This window comes from Xiphophorus couchianus, chromosome 4 (assembly GCF_001444195.1).
Source record: "Xiphophorus couchianus chromosome 4, X_couchianus-1.0, whole genome shotgun sequence".
In the NCBI taxonomy this organism is placed as follows: Eukaryota; Metazoa; Chordata; class Actinopteri; order Cyprinodontiformes; family Poeciliidae; genus Xiphophorus; species Xiphophorus couchianus.
The window spans coordinates 15,961,756-15,972,856 of record NC_040231.1 but is presented as its reverse complement, the minus strand read 5'-3'; the positions used below and the strand labels follow the sequence as shown (position 1 = coordinate 15,972,856).

Here is an 11,101-nt window from a genome sequence, read left to right as displayed (position 1 = left end):
TGTGTGTCCTGTCTGTCTCTGTGTTGCCCTGCGACAGACTGGCGACCTGCCAGGTTGACCCCGCCTCTCGCCCGGAACGTAGCTGGAGATGGACACCAGCACCTCCTGACTTCATTAGGGACAAGGGTGTTAGAAAATGGATGGATGAATATCAAGCTAAATTAGATTTTTCTTTGTTTCATAAAAATCTACCTGGACGATAAATCCTTAATACAAATCTCCATTATATAACAAAACAAGAAACAGAAGATACTTTTATATTTGTAAGGTTTTTAAATTTATTGTGATTCAATAGAATAAATAACACAAAAAATCAAAAATGAAGGTAACCAATGGGATGAGAAATCTTTTAAAATGATTTAATTCATGTTTACTGTTCATCTCCAACATGAATCTTAATCATTCATATTAAGTTATGATGTCATTTACCAAATTGGTATATTGATGATGTCGTCACACACCGTATATGTACCTTGCCTTTTGCCAGGTTTGTTTAATTCCAGTATCTCTTGTTTTCTTTGCACATGTAAGTTGAATTTAATCATGTTTGAATTCCTAAACCAGTTAAATTCATTCACATGCAAGCAAAATGAGTCTGAAATTTTAACTTTTGACCCAAGTCATGCAGCTTAAAAGACTATTATCCCTGATAACAAAGTACCAATGTAAAAACCTCTGAATTAAAAAAAATTCCAACAACAAAACACCAAAATGTTCTCGCTAAGTTTTGTAGCATTTAGCAAATAGAAATAATTTTGTCAAGAAGTTTGGTCTGATTTACCTTCGACAGTGAGAAAAGAATGTGTGGATTTTTTTATTCAGTGTATGTAAATGTCTGGTTTCAACTGTAAGTCCATAAACACATCTAATCTCTCTAAACGCCACCTGCTGCTCGTTTGAATCAGTTTAAGGCTTACTTATTACGACTAAGGCCAATGAAATGGAAAATGAAGAATCATTATTTCGACCTCTGAGTGTTGTAAGATGCAGAACACGCAGGGTTTTTATTTTAATGTTTTCCGTCCACAGCAGGCGCCATGCAGCATCAAGCTTGTCAGGGATTATGAAATCCACGTGCCGTGGATTGTTCTATCCATATGGAAGGATTTGGGTGCATCAGAGCATAAATCTGTAAGCTGTATGAACCATCAACTTTACACATATTTGAATTAGAATAAAACCAACAATAACAGTTAATTTTTAAACTATTAATGCAGTACATTACAAGCAATTTAAGATTTGTACTTTGTTATAAAGATGGAAGTTTCTTTGAAAGTTAGCTCTCCACTAAAATCTTTACAATGACTAAAGCACGTTAACATGGTTAATCTTCCTGTTAGCAGCTTGAGGCAGAGAGAAGGAGCAGACCAACCAGCCACCATAGTAACATTTAACAAATATTGTCAGATCTATAACCTGACATTCTCGCTGGACAAAAATAAGAACACAGGGAGACGGTTAAATTTCTTACAATTGAACGGAAAACTCTGCCCAGGGACAACTCCTTATCTCCGGACCGGTTCTAACGTGCTCCTTTGCAATTGCATATTTATTACATTGAGGCGTGGTTTAAGTCACAAATCATTTGCATAGAAGGAGCGGCAAACAAAAAACCCAGCAGCAAAACACACTGTCAATCAACCATCTGTTCTAAACATTGAAGTGTCTCTCTCAGTATGCAGTTGATTCCTCAAGCGTGGGTCCCATGACCCAAAGGTCAACGACTCTTACTTAGTTACTAGAGTGACTAACTAACTCAGTGTCACTCTGGTTCCAGGCTGCTTCTAATTTGACACATTTCCTGCTGTAACATCACTGAAAGGCACAGACATTGAAACAGCAGACACAGATTCTCACAGTCCTAAGTATTTATATTTGTAATTAACATAAAAACCTATCAAATATACATGCATAAAAACCCATGAGGTCTCAGCAGCAACCCAGATTGATCTTTGCTAGCCTGCTGCTGCTCCTGTTTAACACGCTTATCCACAACAACATGGAAGCACTAAGGCAGGGGTTTGTAGTGGCTCTTTGGACCTTCAATAATGGCTCTAGGTAACTTTGGATAAAAATTAAAAAGAACCAGTTAATCTTTTAAAATAAAGATATAAAAACAAATCATGGTTTTTGACCACTTTAAAATTTTCAGCAATATTTGCATTGGATTTCCACAAAGAATGACACTAAAAGTACCAGTGATATGTTTTAAGATGTCACAGCTGCTGTTGTGCAGTGACCACTCGCACCTGATCATCATCCTCCTGATCTCCAGCTGCTGCCATATAAGGACGGAACCCTGCACGGCGTCAGATTGTTGTGAAACCCTCAGCGGTAACACCTTCAGACCTGCTACAGAGACTTGAGCTGACTGCCCAGAATGTAACCTGTCTGTCTTTGCCTAGATCCCTCTCCTGTCCCTGATCCCTGACCCTCTCCGTTGGATAAGGACCTCCTGGCTTCGACCCCCTGGCCTGTCTGACCGGATACCCGTTTCGACCTGGACTCTGGACCCGCGGGCTCGGATCCCCTGTTTGCCCGGCCCGAAGATCAGGGGCCGCCTGATCCTGATTTGATTCCCTGGTTCTGACCCAAGCCTGTCTGACTAAGAGTTTGTCGACCTCCCAATAAATACCTGGTTTGTAATTTTCTGTTCAGTCCCTGTGTCCATCAGTGCCTGAGCCTGACATAAGATCTGTTTTCTTTGGAATCTGTGACTATTATTATTATTAATCCAGTCTCCTTTATGTTTATTAAAAAACCTAAAAATAGAAATACAACTTTGGTTCGTTAGTAATGTCCTAGATATATGTCTAGAAAGTTGTCTTTTTTCAAAAAGCTATGTGACATTAGCAGCTAAAGAGCAAAATGGCTCTTTAGGTTGTAAAGGTGGCAAATTCCAGCACTAAACTATCTACAAAATGACTAAAAATACAAATAATCCAAAAAAATAATAATTAATATGTGAAAACATTAAAATAATTTTTTTTTAACCTGAATTATATTTACAGTATTACACCATAAAATGCAAAGTTAATTTTTACCCCCTTCAGTCAAGAAATTAACTCTTACTGAGATGTGTTGGAGGAGAAATGCATTTAAAAGCTGCCAGACATTTTATCTCCAAGCCTAGAGTTGGGCATCCATGTTACACAATAAACATTGCAATTCTGCAGTTGCAAAAAGATCAACATTTTACATTACTAGTTCAAATTGTTAGCTTGGACAACTATGCATTCAATTGGTTTTGCTCTCATGAGAGAAGCCTATTAGAAGAAGCTGCCAAAGCACCACAAACAGCAACAACAACAATATTTGTCTGTTTCTCATTGTCATTTTAACTCAAAGTAATATTTAGAGTAAATTATTTACATGGGAAGACTTTCATTACACAGTCCATGCCCTCATTTGCCGTTGTGTTTTGTTTTGTAGCACATCTCAGATGCTTCATGTTGTCAATACTGAACATAAAGGGACAGTGGTTGACTGAACACAAGCAAACGCTCACTTTTGTGCCACATTTTTCACCCCAGTGTGAAATGCTTAACATTCAAAATTAGGACCAAGCAAGTGAGGCTGTGTGTGTGTCTATATATTCCCCACACACCAGTTGCTCATAGTGGTTTCCTGTCTGGGAACGTGTCCTTTAGTCCTGGTGCTGAGTGTTTAAACTGGGTCGGTGTCATGGAGGAACTGGCCCGGGAGAGCATCAGCCTGCTGGCCCGGTCGGCATCTTTAGCCGATCCCCCGAGGCTCGGCTCGTTCGGAGCGGTGTTCATCATGCTGAAGTCCGCGCTGGGAGCCGGACTGCTCAACTTCCCCTGGGCCTTTGGGAAGGCTGGGGGTGTGAACACTGCCATCACTGTGGAGCTGGTGAGTTCAAAACCAATTATTCTGGGCCTCCAGTCTTTGTATGGCGAAACAACTTGAGATAATGGTGGAAATCTCGTTATTTTATTGCTTGCTGGCGGCGAGGACTCTTAAGTCTTAAATGCAACCCAGGCACTAATATTTGTCCGTGATGTAACGTGCCAGTTCGCTACGAAGCTAACCGGAAATTGCGAACAATCATCATTTGGAGCAAAATCCTGTCAGAAAGACTGTAAAACAACCCTCCCCTTTTGTGAACACTGTGCTGACACAAATCCACATTTCTGTCTCCTCAGTTTTGTGTTCAGTGAGTTATGTTACATTAAATCCCCATAAAGTAGCCTAATGGTGAATCTTAATGCTAAGAAATCCTCAACATTACTGCAAAACACAATTTATCAGTTTTGTTGCCATAAATCATACTGTTTCAGAGCTATTTTATTTCTATTTTTCCTTTTTGCTTTATTTTCTCCTTACCCTTCTAGTTTATTGTCTGTCCTACACCTACAACTCTGATTTCTGAGTTGTATTTGAATACTTATTTCCATTACTGCCTTGTGTTTTGTACAAATCTTTCAATTAAAAAAACCATCCCCCACTGCAAAGACAGAAGTACTGAGCTGTAGAACGAGGCTGTTAATGTTAATTAAGTATTTGGAAGTGCAACCAACACGGACTGAATGATTTCATTCACTTCCCCCGCTTCCATTGCTAAAACTACAGTTCTAAAATAGAGCAAGAAATCGACATTGTCATTTACAACTTCTAGCTTGATTTGGCTGGAGAAATCCACTACAATTGGAGAAATCCCAGGCAGAGCAGTGAAGGGAGATGAGAATCACGATGAAGGCACTGGCCGGGCTAATGCTGACCTGCAACCCTCTCTCTCTCTCTCTCTTCTTGGTGTGAAAGAGGCCCCCTTTTTCACAGGTGAGCCCTAATGAGGCTTCAGGTTTTGGTGTGGACTTTCACTGAACTGCATCTGACTGTGGTAAAATATGCTTTCTAAGAACAATCAAAGCAGCAGTCTGAGTTTTATGTTTTTGTTCCAGGATTTTGCTTCTAATTTACAGAATCTTAATACCTGTTCAGGTCTATAATTTTATTTCTCATTTGTTAGCATGTGAGGCATAAAAACTCTCATTGGTGTGACCCATAAAAGTCTTTTAAGTATTATATGTTTATAGGGACAATTATTTGGGTCATTTTGGCTTTATCTAATAAAAAATCTCCTATTTTTTTGTAAATTGTCATAGTTATAAAAACATTTTTGTCTCATTGTGAGTAAATCACAAGTTAATGTTTTTTAGCAATAATAATTCTGGGTTGGGTTCTTGTTTATATCTCCCCTGCCAATAGGGTTGTAACTTTTAGAAAGATTTGTTAGTCACTCATTTCTACAGTCTTTAGAGGGATTTAATTTAATGATTCTCTTGAGGTCGTAGCTCCTTCTTCACATAGCATTGTGTTAAATCCTGTGAAATGAGTTGGATTGTGGTTCCTTAAGACAACTTTGCTATTCTGTTATCCTATCATGATCTTTGTTTTCTCATTTGTAAGTGATGGTGTTGATGCTAAGGTTGGTGTTTCTGTTTTAGTTACTGTGAAAAATTAAGTAATTTTGAGAAAACAGGCTGTGGTACACCATTCACAGGTGTGTCCGTGGCCATAGGTTTAAAATCTTCAAGCGGGAGTGACACCAAGTATGGATTTGTGTTGAACTCTTCATTGTTTTCCTCTGCAGGTGTCTCTGGTATTCCTCATCAGCGGCCTGGTCATCCTGGGTTATGCGTCGTCCATCAGCAGACAGAAGACCTATCAGGATGTAGTGAGGGAGGTGTGTGGACGAGCTGTGGGACAGCTCTGTGAAGTCTGTTTTTGCTTTAACCTCTTCATGATAAGCGTCGCCTTCCTGGTGGTGGTGCAAGACCAACTGGAAAAACGTAAGTAATGGTACAACGAGCTCAGCAACTAGTTTATGTTTGGAAAATTGTATGTTCTTTATCTCTTTCTCGTGTAAACTCAGGTAAGACTTTGAGTGTCATTGATGAACTTGGTGACCTAGACAATAATCTGTTAAGAAAACATGCTCTGGAAGATGTTCTTTTTCAGCTTTCAGATATTTGATATTTTTGCTTTTCTTATCTGAGTTGTTTCAAGCAGCAAATGTTCAGCTTTTTTCATTTTTCCCTTATATCTAGCTCCACTATTAATGCATCCAAAAACTTGTCATGCCTTGTGTCATAATCCTCTGTTGACTTGGATATTTGCTCCAAAGCCAGCCTGCAGGTCCTTGGCTCATGTAGCAAACATTGGTTCTTTAAAATAAAGATATTTGCAAACTAATCTGCAATGTAAGTTACTTTGGTTACAGTCTGATTGCAAAAATAATTTTTTTTGAACATTTACAGTAGTTGGAGTCTTTAAAGCCAATGTAGCCACGTTAATTATAAGTTGTCAGTCAAAATTTAGCCATTTATGTACAGATTTAAAAAATCATCTGTGCAAAATAAAGGCGAGCACAAAAATGTTCACACACGTTTGCAGAAAAACATAATATTTGAGGGTTTATCTTTATCAAAAACTCTTTGCAACAGAATGTAAACAAAAACTCAGTTTTTCTCTCTCTCTCTCTCTTCAGTGTGTATTTCTTTGTACGAGACTGTGACCGGATCAAGTGAGGCAGACATGCCTTATCACTGGTACACTGACCAACGCTTTGCCCTCTTCATCATGTGTCTTCTCATCATCCTGCCTCTGTCCATCCCAAAAGAAATCGGCATACAGAAATACACAAGGTACTCTGTGTTTATCTCACCTCTGATAACATCATATATATATACAGTTCAGACCAAAACTTTGGACACACTTTCTCATTGAATTCAATGAGAAAGTGTGTCCAAACATTTGGTCTGTACTGTATTTTTTAATTTTCTGAATGCTTTTTCTTGTGTCAGTGTATTAGGGACGCTTGCTGCTACGTATCTCTGTGTTGCCGTCGTTGTCAAGCATTATCTAATGGACAGCCACAGGATTATTTACCCAGAGCAAAGCAGAGGGTCAGTACCTCTCATTTTTCTTGGATGGTGTGTGTACAAGTCTAGCGTTTTATCTAATTTACTTTAGTAAATATGTGTATCTTTCAGAGTCAGTACCTGGACCTCCATGTTTAGTGTGGTACCAACCATTTGCTTTGGCTTCCAGGTACGATCATCTTCAACCACATTCAAGTTGTCAATGACAAGCACAATGTCTTTTAGCTTCCTGTTGTCTTGCAATACTTTCTTTTACTTTAAGACATGATTTTCCGAGAAATGATTCCTGATTTTGTTGGGTTATTTTCAAAATCCTCTTTTATGTTCAAAAACACAAAAAACAGTAACATAATTTCCACTTCTAAGGAATGCCTAAAATATATCAAATGAAATGTAATCATCAAGGATTTCTATACTATTTGGGCCAGTCTGAGGGAGATGGATTTTCTGACATTAGGCTGCAAAGCAACAACATCATGCATTTGTTACTGAATGTGTTGCCCAGTGTCAGAAAACTGGATTTAAACATACACATTTTATTCTTCCAATTAGGCCTCAACTGCTTCTAAAAACAGCCCAGGCGCTTAAACAAACCACCCAGAAGTTTTCTGGAAATAAGTTAATGTTTCTGGTGTCTGAAAAATTAGCTGTTTAAAAAAATCTCCCGATTGCCGTTACATTCCACGGGCACTACACCGTTACCTAGCAACCCCAGGGAAGCCCAACCTCGTTACCTAGCAACCCAAGTGGAATTCTAGTGGGTTTGGTCTGCTGGTTTTACCCCTGTATGCTCTGTTCAAGGGCTGCTGGAAAAGACGAGTGTTTAGTTGTTCACTTACCATCTAGAAACCACTTGCTGCATTTTTGTTGGCTCTATTTCTGCTTTTGGGTGTTATTCAGAGTCAAAGATGTACAGTCGTATAATTGCGCATCTATTTGGAGCCATTTTCATGTGGAAGTGTTGAGTTAGGGGGCGTGGCCAGCAGCAGCTTATTTTGATTCAAAGTGACAGGAGGCCCTAAAGCAGCTCATTTTGAAAGGAGCTCAAAATAGCCAGAACTGACCAAACAAAAATCTCATTATCTAAGAATAATTTTATGCATAAAAATGTGATGAACATATTTTGTATAGCCAATAGATTTATCCCAACCTGTTCAGGAAAGCCTACTAGGTCACATTTAATAAATCAAGAGGAATCCTTCTGTGTTTTGAGTGCAGTGCCATGAAGCCTGTATAGCAATCTACAGCAGTATGGAGAACCAGAAGCTCCTCCACTGGGCGGCCATCTCTGTGCTCTCCATGTTTTTCTGCTTGCTCACTTACACTCTGACTGGTGGGTTCAGGTCTCAAACATCGGCCTTTCTCCAGAACGTTCTCACCTGCTGACTATGTCCACCTTCTCTTTCACCAGGTGTGTATGGCTTCTTGACCTTTGGGCAAGGTGTAGCCTCAGATATTCTGATGTCATATCCTGGAAATGATGTGGTGATGATCATCTCCAGGCTGCTTTTTGGAGTATCGATCATCACGATATATCCCATTATTCTTCTGCTGGGGAGGTAAATCAAGTCTCAGTGGAGTTTGTGTGGTTTTGAGGATCCTCATGTTGTCTCTGCGTGGAACAGATCTGTGATCCTGAACCTGGTGCTACGACTTCAAAGAAATCGCCGGGGGGTCGTCACTCATTCGTTTGAGAGTCGCTGCAGAGTCGTTCTGACTATGGCCTGGATCTCCTTCACGCTTCTGATCGCCATGTTTGTCCCAGACATGGCCGACGTCATCAGCGTCATTGGAGGAATCAGTGCCTTCTTCATCTTCATCTTCCCTGGCAAGCAGAAACTTTATTTTATCAATTAGAACCCGTTTAAACTCTAAACTCTCGTTGGAACTGATTGGTATTTAATGTAGCCGTCTGACCATTGAGTCTACTATCAATGAAATTTATGTCATTAAAAAACTAAACAAATCTAATTCAGATTCATAGATGTACAATCCACTAACCAGTGGTGCTCCTTCAGACCAAAATACAATTAAATTCAGTCCATGAAAAATATTAATTCAGTTCAATACAATCAGATTCTGAACATTTTTATCATGAAGATCTGTATATTTGAAGAATTTTCATCTTTTATTCGTAAAAAATATTTTTTTTTCTATTAAAAAAAAGCACAGGGCGACAGAGGAAAGCAAAGCTCTCTTTTTAGCAGACAGGAAACGTCCAGCAGAACCAAACTGATTATCTGGTTACACCTTAATTCTGCTTCACTGTCGGATTGATTATGCGATAAAAGTCCTGTGGTGTTCTGTGTATGCTGCAGGTCTTTGCTTAGTGTTCACAATGCAAACTGAAGATGTCTCTCCAAGACTCCGGTAAGTGTAAATACTGTATTTAAACCATGGACAGGGACATGAATACAATGTGTTGGGTACAAAACTGCTATCTGCATGCAAACATCCACAATTTTACATATACAATTTCCTACACTGGTGGTTATAATAAATACCCTACTGCCCTTTTGGATATTTTTTGTTTTTAGTTTGTCGATGGTCTAATAGTGAAATTCTGTAGATATATTTTATGAGAGTTTTTGTATATGAACTGAGCATTAAGCCTTTGATACTGAGAAAGTAAATGCCTTTACAGCCAGAAAACATCTGCACAAGTTTAATGGGAGCTGAGCGAGGAGGAAACATTTTCACTCAAAGAGAAACATAAAGGCGAGCAGGTTTGTCAGAAGAAAATTTAGATTTATATGTTTACTTTAACACAAGTAAAAGTAGTCATAAAAAACTACTGAAGTAAGAGTAAAACAATATTTATTATTATTATTATTATTATTATTATTATTATTAAGAAAAGGCTACTCAAGTAGTGAATAACTGATTTAATTTTTAAAAGAAAAAATTGATTCAGCAAAATTCAAAAATGGTTTGCAAATTCAAATAAAAAAGAATAAAATTAAAAATTAGTAGAACTTAATTATCATTGCTAAATAAAAACAATTACAAAAAATTATTTCCGAATCAAACTTTTATAAACTTTTTTTAAAATAATTTTTTCTTACAAACACAACACTTTTGAAAATAATACTTACAGCAGCTAATGATCGTATGCTGGAACAATGCAGGACAAACCTGCTGAGGTTTATTTGACCTCAAAATGGCCCATCAGACACTGGATAGAAAATAACATCAGAACAATAAAGACTATTTATAAACAAGATGTCTCACTTCATCATAAACTGTAAGTGTTTCTGTGTGTGATGTATTTTTTAAAAACATGTTTGTTCTTCATTCAAGTTCCTCGGTAACTTGAGTTACAGTGGCCAGAAATTGTTCTCAAGTAAAATCGGCATTATTTCAAAATAATATTGAAGTAAGAAAAACCTATGGTGTAATAAAACTACTTATATAAGTTTTTCCCCACTAAGTTACTGAAGGTGTTGTGAGTAAATAGAACCAGCTATTATATTTATAACTTAAGGTAGCTTAGTTACTTGATTATGCTATAAAACTTGCCTGTAAAATGCATAATACTGCTCCTTTAGTTAAAGACAGCTGCTCTCCTCGTCTTTCTTCTGACTTGTTGAGTTTTGTTTGCCATCGCAGGGACATTTTAACCATCTGGGGCGTTGTAACAATCGTGGTTGGAGCTTTCATCTTTGGACAGAGCACCACCATTGCTGTGATGGAGATTTTCCACAAGTTCAAAGCTTAAGAAAGCAGGTCCTCTACAGCAGAACCTCACCTCTTCTGTCGAACTGGACATTGGATTTCCATGTCTGTCTTTTACTTGTACACATAAATGTACATTTTGTCTTCTTGAGCAGAACATATGTTAATAGAATATGTTTGTGTGCTGTGCAATTTTCAGTTTAAATGGATTTTATTTTAAGCAGAACATGTTTGTGTAATAAGTCTGTATATATATTTGATTATGGTTAAGCATGTTTGCAGCAGAAGTATACAGATGATCTGTCTTTTTGAGTATTCATGTATTCTTACTGAACCTTGCCAGGGGGCGCTATTGCACCATTTATAAATGACTGAACTGTATTTTTTCCCCCCCACTTCACATCATGTATGAAATTGTTTATTGTCGATTTAGGCAATATTTTGTCCCTTTTCTGCTCATCTCTGTGACGATTTGCTTGAGTGAAATGAGAAGTATGCTTTAAACCTTATTTCTTTCAGGG

General features: G+C 38.0%; 1 protein-coding gene across 1 annotated transcript; it reads left to right on the top strand.

The window, feature by feature from the left end:
• Positions 1 to 3,684: 3,684 nt before the first annotated feature.
• On the top strand, positions 3,685 to 11,101 carry slc38a8b (solute carrier family 38 member 8b). The gene is made up of 10 exons (XM_028014111.1): positions 3,685 to 3,873; positions 5,615 to 5,813; positions 6,512 to 6,668; positions 6,828 to 6,929; positions 7,017 to 7,074; positions 8,124 to 8,238; positions 8,317 to 8,464; positions 8,531 to 8,733; positions 9,224 to 9,275; positions 10,515 to 11,101. Exons 1-10 carry the CDS (start codon positions 3,685 to 3,687, stop codon positions 10,621 to 10,623), a joined length of 1,332 nt encoding a protein of 443 aa, XP_027869912.1. The 3' UTR covers positions 10,624 to 11,101.